Genomic DNA, 24215 nt, shown 5'->3' with positions numbered 1-24215 from the left:
TCCATCCACGACAATCCCTGAGGCTCTCCTCAGTGCCACCAGAATGAAACAGGCATTTTCAAGGCTCAGTGCAGCACTGCCACAAAACTCCCCTGCCTGCAAAGGGAGTGTGAGCAGCCCAGCTCTGAGGGACAGGTCTGCAGCAGAGGTGTCACAAAGCACAGCCTTGGGAGTCAGGGTTCGTTTCACCCAAATTCCAAGTGCCACGATGCTGAAAGAGCCTCTTGTTGGAGAAAGGTCAGCTCCTTTATTCCTCATTATTCATTATCTTTTCATATCCCTCCACCATCAGCTGTTTGAAAAGCTATTATTGCAGCACGTTCAGTGCTGAAATGGATGAAGTTCTCTTCTCCCCCCATGCTGCGACCTCTGTGACAGCTGAGAATAAAACTAATGACAATAAATTATAGAGGTGTTGCTGGATATTGCCAGAGGAGTGATAAAATGTGATGGCAGTTAATAGAGCATGTTTAAAAGACACAAGGCAACTGTTGTGTACCAGGAGACACCCAAATGCACTCGAAAGAGAGAGCAGTTGTTGCAATAGTAAGCAGACAGGACTCGGTTTCTTCCTGCAGAAAAAGCCAATTCTTTATTCACATAGCTCATATTTATAGGAAATATTAGAAAGCACCATGTTAAACCTAATTGGTTAACGATTTACTGAAATTCATTTTATTGGTTGGTAAATGGCCTTTGTGCCTATCCATCAAACCCCTCTATTTGTGCATAATTTACATATTTTATTCACTGATTCTCTCTTATTTCTTGTTTATTACAGGTGCAAATAGTTCTCTTACCAGAACAGTTTGTTGTGCTCATTCCTTCTTATTCTTCTGATTCTTTCTTCTGGGAACTTACAGGCTTGGCTGGTAATTCAGCAGAGCAAGGCAGATTTTGTAAGATCTTTCTTTTAGAAGTTATTACCTACATGCAACAAGCAGAGGCATCCTGGTGCTCAGGGCCAGGGCTGTGGTTTCCAGCTGTGCCCTGTGTGCTGCTTTGCCTCCGACTGCACAGCCTGTGCTGCTCCCCACCCTGCAGCCACCAAACCACACCTGCTGCACAGGTGTGCCCTGGAACTGGAACTGGCCTTGCTTAGACCCAGACAAAGTTACAAAGATACAAGCAGGTCTATTTAATGAAGGCCCTTCAGGTACAGTTAGGGCAGACAAAACCTTCCCCAAGGGGCTACACCCAAAATGGACAGGGGTCACGAGTTTTTCAGACAGATATAAGTTTGGTCTATTTGCAATCAGGAGTTAATTGTCCAATTACAACTCGAGGTAATGAAGTCATATTCCCCCAGTTTGTTGCCCCCCCAATTTACTTTGTTTATACTTTTTGGGGCCTGAGGCAGAGGGTGGCCTTGGATCTCAGGCTCAGAAGGATTGTTTTGTCTGACCAAAATGTGAAGACAGTAACTAACATTCTATCTGGAGTTCAGAGTGATGCACTAATGCACTTACAGGATCTGAAAAATATAAAAGCTAAAATCTTAATGCATCACTCCAGCCTTGCCAACCTCTGTGCCAGCAGCAGGTCCTTGTGGCCCTGTGCAATCCAGCCCAGAGCAGCAGAGCAGCAGGGAGGGTGTCCCCAGTGCCAGCTCGGGTCACTGCTGTCCTGGTGCCTGACAGAGCCACGAGCCCCCCATCAGTCACTGTCCCACCCTGGGGCCTTTCAGGGTCAGGTACCTGCCCCAGGGACAAGGGTGCAGTGGGGACACAGCTTGGCAGGAGCAGTGTGGGAACCGTGGTTTTGGCTGCTCCAGACAAGCACAGGGGGTTTAGCAGCTCCTGGGTGTCTTTGTGCTTTTGTACAACACACGCCAGCAGCAGCAGCAGAGCCTGCACGGTGCAGGCAGAGTGGAGCAGACTCCTCCTGACAGATTGCTGCTCCCGTGTTTGCTTTGTCAGAGCATGTACAAACTCCCTGTCTGCAGAGATGAGATAATCACAGGCTGCTGGGGGATTGGAGTAGCTCTGAGTATGTTCAACAAACATCAAGGACAGCAAATCCGGGATGCTGGATAAAAGGCTCATCAGCATATCCTGTTCACTGCTGGTCCCACTCGAGGGTGGAGGGCAAAGGGCAGGCCCTGCCTGACCCCCATCAAACCGAGATTACCCTGAGACTTCAGTGGTCCTTCATCCCACTCTTGTAGGTCCTGTCACACTCTGGCTGTGTGAGGAGCTCAGTACCTGTGATTTTTTGTCTCTGGCTTTAAGCCAGGCTCCCTCAGTCCCCTGAATCCCTCTACTGGCTGACCTGGGGTGGCAGAGCACAGCTCATAGATGGCCTCCTGTGAGCAGGGCTTGCTCCATCCAGCTCATTCCCCTCTGTGCTCTGCTCTAACCACTAATCTCAGATGTCTTAGGCTGGACTTTCTTAAGGAATGACCTCCCTTTAAGTCTAACCACAGATTGGGAAGCTTGAGACATTTCTATCAGAATGAACCTACTGTTCTTTTCATCTCCTCCACCCTCTTGCCTGCCTTTGGAAGGACAACACTGTGGGAGTGTTGTGGCTGAGCAGCCTGAGGGTTTCAGCTCAGGGCTCATGAGATGAAGTGAAAATCACAGCAGAGAGGGAGGGATGGCCGTGGCTGCTCTGTGAGAGACATCCTGGGGCAGGGCAGCCCAGAGCAGCACCCTGCAAGATCTGGGGATGACTGCAGTTAAATCCAGCTCCTCAACAAGATCCCACTCCTGCACAGCAGCAGGGAAAGCAGAGGGAAGGGTAAATAATAAAGCACGGCAGAACTCATCTCCCATTCCAAAGAGCAGCAGCCCAGAGGCTGCAATCTCTAATTAAACAATATCTGCCATGAAGGCAGGCAATGAGGGTGACATTTACCTCTTGTAGGCTATAAATACCCAGCCATAAGCAAACATTTCTAATCAGTGATTAGGGGTGAGGTTATTTTCCCTGACGTTATAAGTGATTGTTTGTTTATGCAGAGTTAATGGGCAAGATCACGCTGGGGGTGCTGGCCAAGGATTTGGAGCTGGTGCCTGCACCAGTGCTTTGGCACCACACTGGACTGGGTCACCAGGCTTGGGAGGGCATCCAGGCCCTCCAGGACAGCCTCCAGATGAGCCCTTTAGGGGTTTTTCCAGGTCACTGAGGCAAAGAGCAGAGTGGGGATGGTCCAGCCCTGCATGGCCTCTCCTGTCCTGAGCCAGACTCGGCTTTGTCTGTGCTCTGGGGTGGCCATGGGGCACTCCTGCCCTCCTTGCTGGGGGAATTCCACCCCTCAGGTGGGGTGAAAGCTGAGGGGGATTGAGTTTGAGATAAATGCTGACAGAATGGAGGGAGGAGGCCTTTGTCCAGGCTGCTTCCAGCCCCTCCAGAGGCAGGCACTGTACCAAGGTGCCAAAGTCCTCTTTTTGGCAGAGCCCTCTTTTCCTGCAGCCTTCTTCATAGAGATGAGAGCAAAAGCAGTGTGGAATGAGGGTTGTGACAGGATGTGGGGAGGGAGGGGTGCTTCTCACAGCTCCAGCAAACACCCCCAGCCCACGCCATGGCCCCAGCAGAGCAGAGCTGGGCAGGGAAACCCAAAGGGACAGGGACAGGCTCCTGCCCAGTGACCAGCAGAGCCCAGAGCCCTGCCAGGGATGGGGCCAGCTGTGTGGAAGCAGCTGCTGTAATGGCTTGTGACAGCTCCTGTCTGTCCCCAGGGAGTGACACGCTGCAGCGTGGAAGCAAATCCAGAAACGGGGCTGGGAGAGCTGGGAGCCAGCAGAGCTCAGGGAACTCCTGTGCCCACAGCATCTCTGCTGACGTGTCTACATTTTATTCAATATGTTCTTTCCTCCTGAAAGTAGAAAGCTGGAGGGACTGAGACAATGCCCTTTTCAGAGACGTGGCAATAAAATGTCTGGGCTCATCCCTCCTGGCAGGGCAGGGCTGCAGGTCCCTGCATGGTGACCCAGCAAAGCAGCAGCTGGGCTCAGCACCCCGAGAGCTTTCCTGGGCTCAGTGCTCAGCTCCCCATCATCTGTCACACCATTCAGGCTGGAATCTGGTGTTGCACAGTTCTGGCAGTGGCTGGTGGCTTTTTGGGCTAAGGTTGTGACTAATCCCTGTTCCCTGCACAGAGCAAGGAGGGGCACATCCCACACAGCTCCACTCTCCTGGACACGGCTCTTCTCAGTGCCAGTGATGCTGATGGAAAGTGCTGTTGGCAAAAAGGCCCAGCTCTGGTGCCACAGGTGACCACTGAGTAGGGTCAGAGACCAACCCACAGCTGCCCCTGGGCTGTGGGGACCTGGCAGGGCTGTTGCTGTTCCTGACCTTTCTCTGTGGCTGCAGCACAGACTGCCCTCTGATCAGGAGCTGACAGCTCAGGATCACATCACCACGTCTGACTTCTGACAAGTCCTCCAGGACAATCAACAGAGAATATGGAAAACTTGAATTTCAGCCTTAAATATCCTACATAAAGCAATGGTGACTGAACTGGAAACATGAATAGGATCTAGGCTGGGGTTTTTTGTTGCCTACCAGCAGCTGGGTTTAGCTGTGCTGAGATGTTGTGCCCTTGGAGGGAGATCAGCAGCTCCAAGAGGTGCTGGCCTACCCCCACACCTGGAAACAGGTGTCACTTTGCAGTCCCTGTGCCTTGGATGTGCACTAAGCTGGTTAAAGTATTCTGAGCACTGTTTTCCTTGGAAGCTGAATTCCCAGCAAAAGGAAATTTACCATGAAAAACTGTGACGCTGCCCAGGGAAAGTGCTGAGGCTCCTGCTGGAAACACAGTGCCTCTGGAATCAACAATTCCTGGTGCCTTGCCAAAGCACACGGACTCCTGTGATAGGAACTCCTGTTCAGCGAGAGGGAGAGGGAAAGCAGCGAGGAGAAAATCCTCACACAAGCCCAGAGCTGAGCTGAGCTGAGCTCCACAGTGCCAGGACAGCTGGGGCTTTGTGCAGGCGAGAAACTGAGGCTGAGGAGGGACTCTGAGAGTGGAAAAATCACCTGAGAGAGCAGCACAGGGAGCTCTGCCCATCCCTGCAGGTTTGCAGGTGAATTCCATGGCTCTCTGTGGATGTGGGGAAATGTTGCACACAGCACAAGTTACCTTTGATGGCTTCTTTTGCCAAGCCACCCCTATCCAGTGTTCATCTTTGGGGTCATTTCTTCTCACTTCTTCCTTGGACACCACACTGGGGCCTCCAGCTCCACTTAGAGGAGAGCAGGGAACACAGGGAGCACCCAAAGGGCAAGAATCCCCTAAAAATTATCTGCTATAACACATCAGTCTGAAACACGTGAGGGCTGAGTGATTTCAGATGAGCTCTCTTCTCTTCTCTTCTTCTCTTCTCTTCTCTTCTCTTCTCTTCTCTTCTCTTCTCTTCTCTTCTCTTCTCTTCTCTTCTCTTCTCTTCTCTTCTCTTCTCTTCTCTTCTCTTCTCTTCTCTCTCTTCTCTTCTCTCCTCTCTCCTCTCCTCTCCTCTTCTCTCCTCTCTCCCCCACCAGTTTTTATTCCCATGACAACCCCACCTGCCCTAAGGTGACTTTATCCAAGCCAGAGTGAAACACCTTTGGATTCCAGGTGTTCTCCACCTTCCCAAGCTCTTCTGGGCCCTGGCTGCAGGAACTTAGCATTTCTATTGCTGCATAATAATATCACTGCTTTATATCCAAAGCCAAGTCTCCATCACAGGAGTTATTTCCCTCGCTCAGCCAGTGAATAGCAGTGCTGTTAAAGAGGTAATGAGAAGATAAATTGTGCAGGGCAGCTGACAGCAGGAGCATGAAACGATGTCTCTGAGGTTTGTTGCCCTCAGGGAAGGAGGTCTGGCTTGCTGGTGCTGATTGCAGCCGGGCTGGGCTGGGGGCAGTGCTGGGATTGCCCTCCTGGATCATCCCTGCATTCCTCAGTTCAGCAGGGACTCATGGATCTCCTCCTTGGAAGTGCACTCCAAGGGAACAGCAACGACAGAGCTCTGCAGGGCCACAGCGGGGCAGGGTTTGCTGGAGAACAGCCCTTCCCAATAATGCTGGCTCCTGAGGGACCAGAGCCGTGTCCCTGCTGTCACCCGAACCTGCAGGCTCCTCTCCTTCCCCTGCCAGGCACTCATCCAGGGATGCTCAGAGAGACAGCTCAGGGAGAGCTGGCATCGGGAGCTCTGCAATATTGATGTGTCTGTGCCCTGCACACACTGTCCCTCCTCCCCTAGAGCAGGGACAGGGACAGGGACAGGGACAGGGACAGGGACAGGGACAGGGACAGGGACAGGGACAGGGACAGGGACAGGGACAGGGAGGGGTGGGCACAACCTGCCCACAGCACTGAGGGTCACGAAATGCGGCTCTGCAGAGTGCAAAGTGCAGGAGGGGCTTGGAATGACCGGTGAGAGACAGGCAGGGGCAGGAAAAGCTGTGCCTGGCAGATGGGAATTGCCACGGGACTCAGAAGTGCAGAGATCACCAAGGATCTGCTCTGAAAGCAGCAGCAGCACAGGGGGAACAGAGACCACCCAGCCCAGGGGCACTGCTGGGTCCTGGCAGTGAGAGCCCCCTTCAGCCACAGCCCCAGGGACACTGCACCCCCTGGCACAGCCTCAGGAACCAGCTGGGCATTTTCCATCTCTGGGATCACTGGGGGAACAGCTCCCTGGAATGTGCTGGGCAGGGCTCTGGGAAGCAGTGGGGTGTTCCTGGGAAGCAGTGTGGTATTTCTGGGAAGTACTGGAAAGCTCTGGGAAGCAGTGTGGAGCTCTGGGAAGCAGTGTGGGATGTTCCTGGGAATCCCCGTGGTGTTCCTGGGAAGCAGTGTGATATTTCTGGGAAGTAATGGGAAGCTCTGAGAAGCATAGTGGTGTTCCTGAGAAGTATTGGGAAGCTCTGGGAAGCAGTGTGGTGTTCCTGGGAAGCAGTGTGGTATTTCTGGAAAGCAGTGTGGAGCTCTGAGAAGCAGTGAGAAGCTCTGGGAAGCAGTGTGGAGCTCTGGGAATCACTGTGGTATTCCTGGGAAGCAGTGTGGTATTTCTGGGAAGTAATGGGAAGCTCTGGGAAGCATGAAGAGCTCCTGGGAATTACTGTGGTGTTTCTGGGAAGCAGTGGAGTGTTCCTGGGAATCATTTTAGTGTTTCTGGGAAGCAATGTGGTATTTCTGAGAAGTGGCAGGAAGCTATGGGACCCGTGGGTTGCACAGGAGCTGCTCTCAGCTGAAACCTGCCCCAAATCTGAGCACAGGAACCACTGAGCAGATGGGGAGCAGCTCTTAGAGCCCAGATCCTCTCCCTGACACAGATGTTGGCTCAGATCTGGGGCAGCCCCTTCCCTTCAAGGATGCTGATTTTACACTTCTACCCAAGTGTTTATTTCTCTGGAATCTTTGGGAGGGTTTTTCTGTCCATCCACACCTGGTACTGAGCAGTCTGGCAGGGACAGTGCTTTGCTCTGCAGCTGGGTTGGGATGGTTTTGCACCACAAACCAACCACCTGCTGTGTGGAGAGCCCGGCCCAGGAGCCACCAAACACGAGCACAGCTGAAATATGTGGGGTTTTTTGACAGCAAATGACACCAGGTGTATGTGCTGAGCTCTTGGTGAGCTGATTTCAGCTCCCAGCCATCTGTGCAGCCTCATTTTTCTAAGCCTGGGGGCTTTCAGTGCTTCAGCAGCACGTGCAGCCTCAGCAGTGCCTTCCACCCCCTTGGCACCACGCTGGAGCTGTGCTCTGCCTGCCAGCATGTGGGAAAAGCTCTGGCTGGACAGGGCCCCAGTTCAGTTCAGTTCCCCACAGCCTGGATCAGGATGGAGGAGCAGGAGATGGGTCTGGAGAGAGAAGAGGAGCCAGCAGTGCCTCCCAAAATCCAGTCCAGTCCCTCCCAGGGAGAATCCACACTGCCCCACCACCCCTGCTGCTGGGTGTCACTGGGATCCACAGGATAAATGGCACACAGCATTTGTCACAGCATTTGTCACAGCATTTACCACATTTACACCATAAATGACAGACATAACTTACCAGCTGTTCATGCACTTTGTTTCTCCAAGAAGCTGCATTTCTCCAGTGGAATTTTCTCTCTTATATTTAAAGGTTCATCTGGACATGATCTGGGTAAAGAAACCAGAACAAATTCATATGGTGCTAAACAGAAATATTGTCCCAGGGAGGGGAGCCCGGGTATGGAACTGGGGAATGGCCACGTGAAAGGAGACCTTGCATTTGGTAGAATTTCCTCAGCCTGATTTTGGGAACCTTCCTCAGGGGACAGGCTTTGCATCCAGACTGAGGGTCCAGTGTGTCCCCATCCCATCCCATATTCCCATCCCGAACCTGATCAGGCTAAAACTCGATGACAAAAACAGACAAATGAAAAAGCAGAGAGAATTTCCTGCAAGATCCAATAAAAGCAGGCACAAGGGAGGGATGAGAATCATTTCCCTGAGGGCTGAGGAGGGAGCAGGATCCTCTCCTCCAGAGCCATCACCCCTGGCACCCAGTTAATCCAACCACTGAACTGCTTTGCTTGGCCTTGGTGAGTTTGGTGCAGAAATAAAATGAAATAAACCCCGATAAAACCCAATAAAAGCTGTGTTCCAGTAAGCAGAGCTGAGGATCAAATCTGCCAAAGTAACTATTCCCATGGAAGGCAGGGAGTGAGTAAATAAATGAGAATTGCTTTGCCTACAGGAGAGAGCTCACTCTGCTGTAAATCCTCTGCCAGATCCCCCTTTCCATACAGGAAAGCAATAAATATTCCAGAGTTATCAGGGAGGTTTCAACCACAAGTGGTAAAGAAACCACAACTGAGACTGGGGGAAAAAAATCTGAGGTTGAACCCAAACCCACAGGTTCAAAATAAATAAATGTTGTTGTCCTTTGTTTGCTTTTTGCCTTGAGAACCTTGGAGCTGCCAAGAGCTGTGTCTGTACAGAAGAGAGGCAGTGATCTCCTTTAATTAAAGATCAATGAGAATCCCACCTAATCAAAGGATTCCAGAAATTGGGGCTTGAGAGATTTATGATGAACTGCTTCACCTCCTAAACTGGGACAAATGCACATCCAGGGGATGCTCATTTTCCATGGAAAGGGACACCAGGATCCCACAACCACTACTGCTCTTTTAAAGGTGTTCCTTCAATAGTTTTTACAGACTTTTCCCAAATGAGACCTGTTTGAGCAGACCTAAATAATGATAAATACTGTAACTTATTGTCACTGGAGACAGACTTGTTATTCAGAGATGTTGATTGTGCCAAGCAATTTGGGACACTGGAATTGAGGCAGCTTTCCTGGAATACTTGGACTTTAAACTGCATTTTTTCCCTTTAGCAGTAATCCAATATTCCCAATATCTAAGTTGCTCTGAGTTTTACAAACATAAAATAATTAATTTTTTTTTAAAGAGTTGTTTGTAATTTCAGCTGTTTTTGAGTTGGCCAAACAGAAAATTTCTAATCACAACATATGGAAAAGGGTTTTTTTAATTAAGTATTTATTTTAAAATTATAATGAATGCATTAAATCTTCAAGAATCTGTGCTTCACAGCAGGAACATGCTGGTGGTCAGAGTTCGGATGTCTTGGGAAGGCTGAGAAAATTGAGATTGTGTAGCTTGGAGATGAGGAGGCTCTGGGATGGCTTTGGTGGGACCTTCCAGGACTTGAAAAGGCTCCAAAAAAGATGGGGAGAGACTTTGGACAGCGGATGGAGGGACAGGACACAGGGAATGGCTTCAGACTGACACAGGGCAGGGCTGGATGGGATATTGGGCAGGAATTGTTCCCTGGGAGGGTGGGCAGGCCCTGGCACAGGGTGCCCAGAGCAGCTGTGGCTGCCCCTGGATCCCTGGCAGTGCCCAAGGCCAGGTTGGACACTGGGGCTGGGAGCAGCCTGGGACAGGGGTGGGATGGGCTGAGCTTTAAGGTCCCCCCAACCCAAACCAGTCCAGGATTCCCTGATCTGCCCTCAGCCCCTTCTGGGAGTCTGTGCCACCTTCTCCCTTTGCTGGAATTGAAGCACTGCCAGAACAGAGCAGGGAATTCTCAGGAAAAATCAAGATTTTGACACTGTCACACCCAGATCTTTCTATAGAATCGCTATTTTGAAAGCCACACTTTAACGTGACTTCAGTTAGACTTAAGCAGATGCTTAAAGTTAACCATCTGCTTAATTGCTGATAGGATTAGGATTTAAATAGAGCTCTCCGTTCTTCTCTAACACGGAGCCACTTTCTTTGTGCCTTAATAAAGCACTTTTGGCCATGGTTCATTTTAAAGGCTTGATTAGTGCTGGTGACTTCTTTATCTGCTCAAAGATAAGACTCTGATCTGTGTTAGATTGCATCTGGATCTTAATTGTCCTGAAAACACTGGCCCAAAGCCACGTTTAGCAGTTGACAGGCATGCAAACGAGCCTCCATCCAGGGAAAACAAAGCACCAGGAATCAGCAAAAGGGTGGAATTGATTTCAAACCATCACATCCTCGTTCCTGGCCCCTCACAGGCATTCCTTGCTGTGTCACATCAAGAGAAAGTCTTTGCTTCTGTGCCCAGACACCTCCAGGCTGGCCATGCCTTGGTGACAGATGAGGAGCAAGTGCATTTCTATGGCTTCAGAGTGATTTAAAGCCAGTTAAAGACCTCCGTTTATTTATCTGCATCCTCCTGTTGCTTCTAACACCCCACAGTTATCAGTCCTGGGGCTGGGCAAGCCCTGCTGGGCTCTGGGCAAGCCGGGAGCCACCCACCCCTCCAGTCCCTGCATCCCCCTGCAGGGATCCTCAGGGGACAGGACAGGGACTGAGCCAAAGCCTTCGGAAAACAGATCAGATTGTTTTTCTGTGATTGTGTTTGAGGGCAGCAGACAAAGGGTTCAGCTCTCTGCTGATTCCTGCCTCTCTTCAGCCCCCGAGTGGGATGGCACAGCCAGGCCCTGGTGTTTCCTAAGGGAATGCAGTGACCGGGGCTGGATTCTGCTCTCCAAGTGGATTTTGAGGTCCAGCACTCCTGGACTCACTGGAGAGCCCTTCTCACAGGGATTTCATCCTCAACTTTTTGTACTTTGTGGAAGAGGGAAAAGCCAGAGCAGGACTTTGTGTTCCCTTCTCCTTGCTGCCAATACCACGGGGCTCAAAGGGACCGTGTGTTACTTCCAGAGGTATTTGCATAATTATCTCAGCACTCAGAACGTGCAAGAGCTGGCTGTGTTCCACCAAAGATTGCATTTAACTAATCCTGCTTTAGACACCCAGACTATTTTTACCTTCTGGAATCGGCTCCATCTCCAGCAATGCCCTTTAAAGGACACATTTTTTTCTCTCCTGACCATATGTTTTCCCGTGAGCAGCACATTTCTGGACGTGTTTCCAAAGGTTGCCATGCAGGGCTGCTCCTCCAGCTGCTGCTGTGCACTGCTGCCTGATGTCAGTCATGCAGCCTGCTCAGCTGCTGGATTTTTGAGGAAACCAGGCCATTTTTATCCCATTTGTGTTTCCAAGACAGTGTGAAGCTCTCAGGCACAGAGGGGATCCCAGGCACTCATCAACACCAGCCAGGTTTGTGCCCTGGGCTCTGCAGAACTTTCCCTCCCAGACAGAAAGTTCTTGTTCTTTCTCTTCATCTGGATTTCTTCTAGTCCTTTCTCCACTTTTTTCTCCTGATTTATTCTGGAACATGTGAGAAAGGGCAGCAAAGGGTTAAGTGAAAACAATGAAAATCAGAGCCAACAAAGCAGGAAATGCTATGGAGGGATGCTGAACTCCAGCTCCAGGTGAGTTCAGACGTTCCCACCTGGCTGCTGCTCTCTGGTGCAGAGACATTGCTGGGGGGATCCCCAGGAAGGAAATGTCTCTTTTCCAGGCTCTGGGAAGAGCAGGAAAAGTTGCTCTTTGGACAGACCTCACACTCACTGCCAGGAGGAGGAAAAGCCTTTTTCAAGCCAACAGCTTGTCCAAAGATATTCCAGAAGGAATCAGGTACCTTGGAGAGAGAGAGATTCTGAACTCTCTGTGACCTTTACCCTCACTGAGGTGCTGCTGTTTTTAAAAATATCACTTTAAAGCCAAGATCGGGAAATATTTTTTCCTCGTGGCTTTGTTTTTCTGCAAATGCCCTTTTTAGCTGGAGCTGCTAGAAAACAGGAGTTGCATTTTGCTGGTGCCAAGCTGTCCCCTGCAGCTTGCTCTGGCAGCTTGGCACTCGGGAGGAGCTGCAGGGATGTGCTGGGAGGGAGGCGTGTGCTGGTGTGTAGGGAGCTCGTGAGTGGGCCTGGTTTCCATGTCCCAGCGTGGATACGAGGCAGAGTGGGAGGAGGAGAATCCACCGTGAATGAGTGTGTGATTCGTGCAGCCTTTCAACACAGCAGACACATTTCTGTGAGTGAACCCCGAGCCCTGTTGTACGAGAACATCCTCCTCACACTCCTGTTTTTACTCAGATATTTCAGGGACAAGGATTATTTTCCACCTCACAGCTCAGTGGGCCTTGCTGATTTTTCAGTTTTTTTCTTTGTTTTTCTCAGCCACAACCTCCAGAACTTCAGTGCCCATTGCAGCCAAGTGTTTTCCACCTGCAGCTGCACATTGTGGAGCTGTGCCAGGGGAGGTTTGGGATGGATTTTGGGAAAAGTTCTTCCCCTAGAGGGTGCTGGGCACTGCCCAGGCTCCCCAGGGAATGGGCACAGCCCTGAGGCTGCCAGAGCTCCAAGGGATGCCCAGGGTGGGATGTTGGGGTGACTGTGCAGGGCCAGGAGCTGCACTGGGTGATCCTGGGGTTCCCTTCCAGCTCAGCTAATTCTGTGATTCTGATTCACCTCCTATTTGGTTTCTTAGATTTCATTTAAGCCTTCATCTCACATGAGATAAAAAGATAACATTCCTTAAAATAAGGAATAAACACAACCCAAGCTGGAAAAACAAGGGGGCACCAAGCAGCAGAAGACTGAGCTGAAGTCTCCAGGGCCATGTCACTCACACAGCCTGCAGGTGGATATTCTGCAGGTGAAATCCCTGCCTGAGCACTGCTGGGACAGAGCAGGGGAGGCTCAGGGGGTTGTGAGAACTTCAGGCACCAAGTGGCAGCTCCAGGAGGTGGCAGGGGAAGCATTGGTGTGGTGCCCAGGTGACCTTGACACCTCCCCTGGCACTGCCAGGGAGTTCCTGAGCCAAACCCACGGTGCAAATCCTGCTGAGGAGCCTGCAGCAGCTCCAGGTGTGAGACACACCGGCCAGGAGCCTGCTGTGCCAGCACCTCCCAGAGCACCCACAGCCCTGGCAGGGTGCTGGGCACCCCTGGGAGGGTCTGCTAATGGGGCTGGAGCAGCAGGGTCTGCCCAGGGACAGGCCTGGGGGAAGATGATTGATCAGAGCCTTTCAAAATCCCTTTGCTTTTTCGTTCCCCAAAGTCTCCAGCACCTTCAGCGTGGTTTTCCAATGTGCTGGGCTCCAGTGGGCAGCCACAGCCACAGCACCATGGAGCCATTCTGGCTGGAAAACACTTTTGAGATCCCCAAGTCCAACCACCACGCCAGCCCCACACCTCATTCACCACCAACCTCATCCTCATGTGCCACATCCACAGGTTTTTTGAACCCTTCCAGAGATGGTGATCTACCTTCTCCCTGGGCAGCTCACTCCAGTGCTTGACCACCCTTTTTGTGAAGGAATATTCCCAAATATCCAACCCAAACCTCTCCTGGCCCAGCCTGAGGCCGTTCCCTCTCCTCCTGTCCCTGTTCCCTGGAGCACAGCCCGACCCCCCCGGCTGTCCCCTCCTGTCAGGGACTTGTGCAGAGCCACAAGGTCCCCCTGAGCCTCCTTTTCTCCAGCCTGAGCCCCTTCCCAGCTCCCTCAGCTCTTTCAGGTGCCCCTCACCAGGAGGGCCCTTGGCTGGGATGGGCAGTGACAAACCTGGGCTTGAACTGGGCTGGGGGAGCATTTCCAGCCTCCTCCTCCTCCTGTTGTGTGGCAGGGCCTTCATTGTCTTCCCCCCAGGTAAACCAGGAGCTCTTCCATCTGCCTTTCTCCCCCCCACAAAAGGGGTGTGATTAATTAGCAGCTGATTTGTGCTTGCAAAATCCTATTAAAAATCCCCTGTGTAACACAAAAAATCTGCCCCGAGTTTTCCAGGGCTGCTCCTCAAAAGGAATAAAGCCTGGCAGGTGTGAGCACACCTGTTCTGGGCTCAGGTACAACCTGGGCTGGCAGCCCCTACCCTGCCACGGGAGTCTGGGAGCTGCTTGGGAGGGTGGAGAGGAAAAGCCGACATGGAAAATAACAGTTCCATAATCAGTGCAGGATTTGGATGGCGTGGGATACTAAAGAACAGGGCTATTCACCGCTTAATGAGGATTAAAATAACTCCTGAATAGCTGCCTTATTCCCTGAGCATCCTGTTCAATGAATGAGTCACAGGATTACTGTTGAAAAATAGGTTGGAGTGGTAGAACAAAAACCTGACATAATGAATATCAAACGGAAGGTTTGGGGACAACCTTTCACTTGGCATTTCCAGCCCCTCTAATGACTGACATGCTGACTGAACCAGCTGAACTCCTGGCTTTGGCCACTCGTAGGGGTCAGCGTGCTTGGGGAGTGCCAGGCAGGTGCACAAACACTCAGCAAGCAGAACATTCACAGCACAGGAGTACAAAGGGATCGGCTGTGGCTCGTGTACGCCAAAGGCAGCTGGGGTTTAACCCTCTGTGGGGTTAAATATTCCTGTGCTCATCCCCTCTGAGCCCTGCCTGGGCACACCTGGCTCAGGAGGGGCTTGGGGCTTTGCTCCCCCGTTCCTGGGCTGCACTTTGCCACTCTCCCTGCCCAAAATCCCTGGAAAAGGGTTGGTGCCTACTCCCCTTCCCAGCTCTGCTTGGCCACCGAGCAGCTGAAGGACGTTTGCTCCAGGTTCCCCCTCTGGAATACAAATTGTGAGCAGAAAACGCCGGCGGGGCCGGTGGGTGATGAACGAGGAGCTTTGTGCTGGGACTATTTCCATTCTCCTCAGCAGCTTTTGGGCTGCTTTTCCTCCCTGCCTTCCTCTGCATCCCCCTCAGCAGCTCTGGAGAGGGATTTTCTCTTCATTAGTGTGGATATCAAGGAGGGATCTTATCATCAGCACAACTGCTGGTTCCATCCCGCTCTGGAAATCTCCGCAGTTTTGGTGACAAGATCGGAGGGGCAGAAGGCAAAGAATTGGTTTTCATGGAATCATTTAGGTTGGAAAAGGCTTCTAGGTGTCCAATCCCTAACTCACAGCCCCAAATGCCACATCCCCTCATGTTTTAAATCCCTTTCGGGAATGAGGATTCCACCCCTGCCCTGGGTCCCTTCAAAAGCTGCTGGTTCCTCTTTAGACCATTTCTTTTGTCCTGTTAACTACAGGTTTCAGAGCAGCTCCCAGTACTTTAATAAATTCTCTAAAACGAATGCAAAGTATAGCATGACTGTCAGAGTGATCATATATCTGTATTACAGTTACAGATATATCTTTAATACACTTGGCATATATTAAAAATATCCTTGCTTTGCAGTTTTCATAAGGAATTTTATTAGGAACGAAAGACTGGAAAATGCAGCATTTTCTTTTCATATTCTGACACTTGATTTTTTTTCCATTATAGAACACAATAAATCAAGTTTTTATTAGTAATATTCCCATATGAAATCCCTGAGACTGAAAAAAAAAAAAATAGGCTCTGGAGAAGACTAAAACCAGGTACCAAAGGGAAGGTTAAAACTGCAGAAAAAGGAGGATTTCCTAGGCAGGAACTCTGGGAGCTATTTAGAGTGTTCTTTAAGTTACCCAGAATTTTGCACCTTAGTGCAGATAATTCAGGTGGTTATTGTGCTTTAACCCCAGCTGGGAACAGCCCCACGCAGCCAACAGGATGCAGGGAAGAATTGGAAGCTAAAAGTGAGAATATTTGTGTAGAGAGGCAGTTTAACAAAAGAAATAAAATAATAAATTGTAAATGAAAATGAACGTGACTTCTGTGCACGTGTCTTTCCCAGTTTGCAAAGGAGTGGGAGCGCTGGTTTCCTTTTTTCCAGTGAAACATCTCACTCTTTCTGTTGGTTATTTTATCTGATCGCTCCTCCAGCTGCGCTCAGAAATTTCCTTTTGTGGCCTGGCAATTCAGAGCCCTGTGGCTCCTTTCTTCCCCTAATGGAGTTTCCTGGTAAATAGCTTTGAACTCAGATCCTTGTCTCAACAATAGATAAGCTTCTGCCTAACTGGCACTTCACAATTAACAGCATTATCTTGTTAAACCTGAAGAGGTGTGGGAAGGCTCAGCCATCATTTTAAAGTATTTTATTGCTTAGAAAGTGTTTACAAAGGGCTACAGAAGTGGTAAATGAAGCCCAGTGCTGCATTCAGATGCTTGATTAGCTCAGCCACATCAAAATGCCAATAATTCAGGTTCTGACAGGGCTGGATGATATTGCTGAAGCAGCAGCCTCAAAACACCTGAGGTTTTTAGAGAGAGGAAAGGAAAGGAAAGGAAAGGAAAGGAAAGGAAAGGAAAGGAAAGGAAAGGAAAGGAAAGGAAAGGAAAGGAAAGGAAAGGAAAGGAAAGGAAAGGAAAGGAAAGGAAAGGAAAGGAAAGGAAAGGAAAGGAAAGGAAAGGAAAGGAAAGGAAAGGAAAGGAAAGGAAAGGAAAGGAAAGGAAAGGAAGGAAAAAGGAATTGGAGTGAAATGAAAAGTTGCTCATACTCAGAAGATGATGGTTCCTATTCAGGTGCAGCTGTCTTCAGTGAAGGGCCAATTTCTCCCAGCTTGTGGGAATAAGTGACCTGTGAGAGGAGAGTGAAACCTCTGCTGGTTCCTTTCTGGAACAATTGGTGTGTTCAGGTTGTGTCTGTTCCTGTTCTCAAAACCAGCATTTCACACCTCGAGTGTCCCCGTCTCTGTGTCCCCTCTCACCCGGCAGCACCAGTAGGGACCAGCACACACAGAATTTGGGGTTTGGTGTTTGCTGCTGCTTGATTTGTAAATAAGCTTTGCTGGAGCCAGGCTGGAAGTCCTTGCCCTCCTTGGCATGACTGCAGCCCACGTCTGGCTGGGGCCCAAGGGACGGGCACAGGAGCCCCCGGCTCCTCTGAAAGCTTCTGGAAGGATGGAGAAATTCATCTGGGGAAATTCATCTTCCAAGGCTCACAGGACAGAAGTGTCAGTGGAGCGATCCAGTCATGCTCGATGAACTTATCAGCTGTAAATGTCAGGGAGAGGTCATGGAGAAATACACCGGGCTCATTCCTCACTCCCTGCTTCGCATGCTCAGAAATGGATCGAGTAACACATAAATATGACAATATCGGGGGGAAATGAGCGCTGGAATCGGCACTGGGCGCAAGAGGAGGATGAGGGAGCGATGCGCCCTTGTGGCAGAGGAGGCAGCAGCATCCCGGGATGCAGGGGACAGTGGGGAGGAGCAGCAGTGCTGGCACCAGTGACAGGCTCCCAGCACTGCAGAGCCACGGCTGGACTGGGGCGGGTCCAGCAAAGGCCCGAGGATGCTGAAGGGGCTGAGCTGGGGATCCCCAGCCCGGAGAGGAGAAGGCTCAGGGGGATCTGAGATGAACTGAGGGGTGAACTAAGAAGGTGGAGCCGGTCCCTTCCCAGCGGTGCCCAGTGCCAGGGCAAAGGGAACAAACCCTAACACACAAAATTCCACCCAAACGTCGGGAAAACCTCCCTCACTGTGAGGGTGGCTGGACACCGTGAGAGAGGACACAGTGTCCATCCTCAGTCCACGGGGTCACAGCTGGGATTGCTCAGCTTGGAAAAGACCTTTAAGGTCATCCAGCCCTGCCACCAACCCAGCAGCACCTCTGTGGTCACTAAATCATGTCCCCCAGTGCCACATCCATGTGTTTTTGACCACTTCCAGGAATGAGCAGGAATCCATACCATGCATGCTGGGAACCAGGTAAAATTTAACCCATCTGATCCCATGGCTCTGAAAATCCCTCCAGACAGTTACAGGATTCCAGAAATATCCAGTTTCTTATTTGTCCCCCTTCCTCTGGTCTGGTTTTCACATTCAATTGAAATTTGACTACTGGAGGAACAGAAACTGAAACAAAGTCACAAAATGAGTTTCTGCAGAATTTTTCCTTGCTGAAAGCAATGAACAGCAGAGGATTCAAAGGAAAATTCAAACGAGGGAAACCTGCAAGGCATTTATCTAAGGGCACTTGAGGTGCCCTGTGGACCTGGGCTCCTCCCAGGATTTGCTCATCTCATGCTCACAGCCAGGCTAAAACCCTTCCATTTTTCCATCTGTCTGGGATACAAGGAGTGCCTGGATTCTGGAGCAGCAGGAAGCAGGTGAAGATGCCCAATCTGTTGTCACCTGAATAAACAAACTCTGATTTTAATCCTGGTTGCACCCAGACACTCGCCATAGTGAGGGAGAGAAATAAACAAGCAGTCAACACTAAGAAACAAATCATGGCAACTTAACCTTATTTTTATTATTTTTTTCTGTGTTTTATGGCCAGAGAGAAATAATTCATATCAAGGATCATGACCTTAGCAAGATTTCCAGCAGATTCCAGATTAATTAGAGAAGCAGGTTGTTAATGAACCTGCCTGGGGTAGAGACCATCATGGCTGAGTGACCATGCAGGGACTAAACATCAGGGGAAGGATGGCCTGATGTGGTTCTGGATTTGTTCTCTTTGTTTCTGGTGGAAAAGGAATTTGCTTATTAAATTTGCAGGTGGTATGAAGCTTGGATGACCGTAAGTCTATTAGAGAACAGGATTAGAATTTAAAATGTTCTTGACAAATTGGATAAATAGCCTGAAAATAAATTGATTAAATGGAGAAAAATGAGATGCTTCAGGCTGAAGCAAGAATGCTAAAAAGCCTTTTCTGTGTTAGAGAACAATTTGAGAGTTCCTTGGGAAAGCAGTAAGGAACAATAAAGGATCACAGACTTTACACAAACCAGGAAAAGAAAAATATCACATTTGTGTGAACAAGAGAAGCTGACTGGGCACAATCCAGGCATTCCTCTCTGTCCTGGTTAGGGCTCTCTCACAAACACATCCCAGACTGAGGAGGATCTCAAGTGGGTCCGTGGGAGCAGAGGGTGCTGGAGTGACAGAGACCCAAGGCAGAGCAGGTTTTACAGGGAAACAGGAAAGGAATGGTGTCAGCATGGAGGATAAAGGAGCACACAGTAACTGTGGTCACAAAGAGCTGTGACAGAATTAAGGGGGATTCTTTCCACGTCCCTGCAGACAGAAAAGAAGGAATTGGTCTGAAAAGCAGAAAGGAAGAATCAGTGACACAGATCTTCTGGAGAGAAAGTAAAATATCTATGATAGATTTGGGAAAAGCAGAGTAGCCACTGGAGTAACCCCCTGCACCAGCAGAGCAGGACATGAGGGATCCCAAAAGATCTCCTCTCATCCTGCACTGCTACAGCTCCATCCATGCTGGAAAGGTCTGGGCAAAGAACTCATTCCTTGTTGCAAAACTAAAGCTCGTGGATTTATCAGGAGTCCCTAATCTGATTATTTTATTACATGGAAGAGGCAGAGCTGTTTTCCACCCCAAGGGACAGTTGCCAGCCCCAGTTCCAGCAGTGCCTCTGCCATGGATTGTTTCCCCCTCCCTGGGTGCCTCAGTCTCATAGGATTCCCATTTCCTGGGGAGGGATCCAGAGTTCATGTGCAGCTGTTTTGATACCTGGAGAGTTTCCTGGAGCAGAGGCTGGGCAGTGCTGAAGGAATAAAGCAGGGATTTATTCCAAGCCCTTCCAAGGATTCACCTTGGGCACTGCAAGAGCCCGGCCGTGGCTCCAGCCAAGATGGAGCCAAGATGGATCCGAGTCACGAGTTCTCACACTTGGATCACTTTGGCTCCATTTCCATCTTGGCCTTCATTGTCCAATTGCAGCTCCAGCTTCTGCAGTGCCATCCTCCCACATTCTCTCCTCCAGTCGCTGCTCTTTGCACTTTTTGGGGCTGAAGCTGCAGCGCTGTCCTTGGTTGTGGGGCTGGCAAAGGATTGTTTTGTGTGCCTGAGCTGGGAGGAGAACTTGCTGACACTTTGGATGGAGTTCAGAGTCACACACCAATGCAGTGCAGAGTCTGGAAATAGGAAAGCTCAAACTCAAGGCCTCAGTTTAACTCCACGAGGCCACACCTTTGACTCCTCTCTGTGCTCACAGTGGGACTCTGTGTTTGGGTGGTTGGGGTTCACATCCTGAAAACCTCCAAAGTTCCAAAGGCCTGTGCTGGATGGAGCTGGAGCAGTGGAATGGGGCCCCAGAAACTCCTCACCCTGTGGATACAGCTGGGTGTGTTTCTCACCTTTGCACAGAACCTTCATTTGCAGGCTCAGCAGAAGGGGAGCAGATTCCCATTATCGTGTTCTCCTTGCATCTGGAATTTTAAGTGAACTGCATAACAGAATCTTCTGCTTTCTTAAGCATTTCCTTCTCCTTTCTTTAATCATGCTGAGATTTCCTGTGATACTGTGAGCTGTAATTATCATCTGCAGATCAGTGGTGATGCTAAGCTGGTTCTTAAAGGGATTTTTTTTTTCTGTGAATTTCAGATGACCAAGAACAAAATTATAATCACCTGATACTAGACAGTGCCACCCAGACACCTACACATGGTAAGAGAAAGCAAAGAGCAAAATTACACACGTTGTAACTTTCCTCTGCCAGCCAGTAACATTTACTGGCATCAAAGTGTGTTTAATGTTAATGGAAATATTCCTCTGGCAATGCTGCATGGCCGATGGTTCCCATTAATATTAAACACAGGACCATATTTTCAAGAGTGTGCACAGGGAAATATGGCCCAGTCTTTTCTAACTGTGCTGATCAGCCTTGTGTCTAATTCCAAGATACTCCTTTGTTTCTCACTTGGTTTCCTCCCCCTCGTCCCAGCCTGGAGATGTTTCTTTGCTTCCTCCATGGCCAGAACCTGCCTCTCTCTGCTCAGCCCTGTCCCCCAGCCCTTCTGTGCCCTCCTCTGGGTTTCCTGAGCAGCAGTGGAGCCTGGGCTGTGTCCCCCCTCCCTGGGAGCCACCACGGACCAGCCAAACCCTGGCAGCTCCTGGCTCCATCCACCCCCAGGCCAGTCCCTGCCCCCCAAATCCCTGTTCCCCAGTCTCTGTGCAATCACACCCATTTCTGGTGGATCCCTCAGGTCCCCTCTGCTTTCTTCCCTCTTCTGCTGCTGCCTTGTCTTGGTCCTGTCCGTGTTCCTCCCTGCCCCCTTTGCCTTTGGGATGTGATCCTCCTGCTGTAAGCACTCGGTAAATCTCACCTCAGTCACCTCTGGCAGTGCTGAATCTCTGTATTTGTCACTCTTTTTGTCCTGACATTTGTTTTGAATTCTGAAACCTCGTCCTGACTATTCTAGAGCTGATTTATTGCAAGTTATGTTCACATATAGAAAATCTCCCTGCTGCTAAGGAGGGTGGGAGAACAATGTCCCTTGGAAAGATCACCTAAAACCTTGGGGGTTTCTTCTTGCCAGAGGAGGCAGCATCTCTTCAGCCTGCAAATTGCTGCCATGGTAAGACTGTGTTTATTAGGGCTTCATTTTGTGTCTTCCAAACACTCCAGGAGGAAGAGTGTCAGCTTTAAACTCATCAGTGCCACAGCAGTATTTATTGAGCCTGAACTGACAGCCTCCAATGTTCCTAACTACTCACTCTGTTTACTTTTTTACCTTCCTGAGGGAAAAAAAGAAAGAAGAAATTGGGGAAATAGGGTTGAAACTGTGTTGTCTTCTCTTTGGTCTTGGTAGTTGATTTAAAATCCAGCCTTGCTGGGTTCTGTGTCTGCCCAGGAGCTTGAATGCAACTCCAGCATCAGGGTCCCACTGCAGCCAAGAACTCCAGGGAATGTGCTAAAACAATTCAGCTTCCCTCTGCTCCTAACAGATGCTTTGCTTTTTTATGCACTTAAGAGACAAAGAACACACTCGTGGTCTTGGATTCCTTGTGCTTCCTGTGCCTTAATAATTTGGTGGTGGTGAGTGACTCGGATGAGCTGACTACAAATCAGTGTGTGATTCAGAGGTGCATCTTCCCCTGAGTTTTCCAGATGGCCATGGGTGCTTTTGTTCCTCATGTTCATGTGTGCTGAAGCTGCTGAGCCATTGCTTGGCGAGTCTGAAACTACATTTGGGCTTTTCAAGTAAGATATCAGAAGAGCTTGCAGGATTCAGAATTACTGCTGAGATTGTGATCAAGGCTGAATGTCATTCCCTCCCTGGCATGGGGCACCTCTGCTGTGGGGTCATGCAGATGTGGAGATGGACAGGAGCTGTCCTGTGTTCAGCAGCTGGTCCCTGGCACCCTCTGTGCAGTGACAACTCTGCAGGGAGCAGAGGGAGGGGCTTGCAGGTGGCCTGGAGTCCTCCTTGGTGCAGCTGAAGGTCCTCAGGGTGCCAGCCTGAGCCAGCAGGGCAGTGGCTGGAGGTGACAAGAAGCCAAAAATCTCTGCTGTGCCTGGAGCAGCTCCCTAAGGTCACACCCCTGCGTGTGCAGGGTGAGCTGAATCCTGGAATTCCTGTCAGGATGGGAGCTCAGCTGCTCTGGGCTGGTCTCTTCACAGGTCTTTGCCTTCACCTGTAATTCCCTGAATCTCCCTCCATCCTGGGCCTGGGCAGCAGAGGATGCCACAGCCAGCTGTGCAGACCCTGAGCCCGGGGCTCTGCAGGAGATTCCTTGTGGGCAAGGGAGGAAAGCCAAGGCTCCTCTCCCCCTCCTGCACTGGCTGGGCCTGCAGAAAAGTGCAGCCAAATGCACCCAGCCAGGTGTTCTCCCAAAGGTCTTGGGAATCACAGCAGGATCTCAGCATCTAGGAGTGATCCAGATGTGCAGTGGGGCAGCTGTTCTGCTCTTTGGGGAATCATAACTGGATTTTGGTGTGCAGGAGTGATCCAGATGTGCAGTGGGGCCGCTGCCCCACCAAGCAGTGTTCTGGGAACACCTCTCTGCATCCCTGACAGGGCCAATGTCCAGCTGAGGAAGGCCAACATCTGTTTCCACAGCAGATACTCTCCAGCTCCTCATGCCCTGCTACCTTCAGCTGCCACAAAAAAACAAATCCCGGGGGATGAGAGCAAACCATGCTCACAAGGAACGAGGAGAACAAAGAAAAAGCAGGTTTGACCTTAGGTCTTGGAGCTGTTCTGCTCCAGCTGCAGGTTCCCAGGGTTAAACCCCTGAGGGCTCTGGTTTAACCTGGCAGGGGGTGCCACTTTTGGGGCACAACTTCTCAGTGCAAAGGGGCTGCCACCACAGAGTTGGGACTCCCCTGAGCTCTTCCTTACCAGAAGGAATAATCACTAATTAATGGTGGGGTCCCAGTGAATCTCTTCTGCCAGGCTGCTCCCATCTCGTTAGCACAGAGCTGAGAGGGGAAATCTCCCTTCCCTCCCTCCTGGCTGGCACAGAATGGAATGTGGGCTGGAAAATGGGATAGCTGGGGAAGACAATTCCCAGCGGGATCAGAAGTGGCCACAGGCAGGTGAGTCACAGGAAATGTCCAAGGCCAGGCTGGACAGGGCTTGGAGCCCCTGGAAGGTCCCTGCCCATGGCAGGGCTGGCACTGGATCAGCTTTAAGGTCCAGCCCAGCCCAGCCCATCCTGGCACTCCCATGGCTCTCCCAGCCCAGGGGCTGCAACCCCAGGATTTCAATTCTCTCTTGTTGAGGGCTCTGAGTTAACCACAGTGACTCTGAGCATCCCACATCTCCCAGAAATCTCTTAGGATTTTTTCTGCTGCTGGATTATTCCTGCCCCAAATTCCCTCCCAGGACACCAAATGTCCCATTCCAGAGGTACCTACAGCCCTTTGGAAACCTCAGCTGAAATTCTGCTTTCAGTGACAGATTTTAGACCCCAATTCCACTGAAATATCTGAATTTTCATGTGGATTTCCTTAACTCTAGACTTTATTTCTACCTTAGCTGCAGATTTGAGCTGCAAATGAAGAACTCTACAGCAGTTTTAGGAAATGTAGTGATTTGTATGTAAAATGTGAGTGGGAGGGAGCAAGTATTAGGCTCTAAGCACAACCAAGTTTTACATATGAAATGCAGCTAAATCTTTTGATACATTAATTTATCTTGCTTAGATATTCAGCCTTCACACAAAATAAGCACATAAAATGATTTTCCCCATAAAAACATTAAAATATGAAGGAAAAAACCGAGCTGGGGGCACAAAAGAGAACTGAGTATCAGCTATAACAGAAATACACATTGA

At 50.1% G+C, this 24215-nt stretch overlaps 1 protein-coding gene across 1 annotated transcript in view; it reads left to right on the top strand.

Moving 5' to 3' along the window:
- SHISA6 (shisa family member 6) overlaps positions 1-24215 on the top strand; it is a 190896-nt gene that overhangs the window by 145274 nt on the left and 21407 nt on the right. The window contains exon 4 of the mRNA XM_014886833.2: positions 20538-20600. Coding sequence (XP_014742319.1) covers positions 20538-20600 — 63 coding nt within the window. The remainder of the gene's footprint in view (positions 1-20537; positions 20601-24215) is intronic.

The sequence above is a fragment of the Sturnus vulgaris genome, chromosome 20, assembly GCF_052056855.1.
Source record: "Sturnus vulgaris isolate bStuVul1 chromosome 20, bStuVul1.hap1, whole genome shotgun sequence".
Lineage (NCBI taxonomy): Eukaryota > Metazoa > Chordata > Aves > Passeriformes > Sturnidae > Sturnus > Sturnus vulgaris.
The sequence above is the reverse complement of the archived record's forward strand: the minus strand, read 5'-3'. Positions and strand labels throughout refer to the sequence as shown.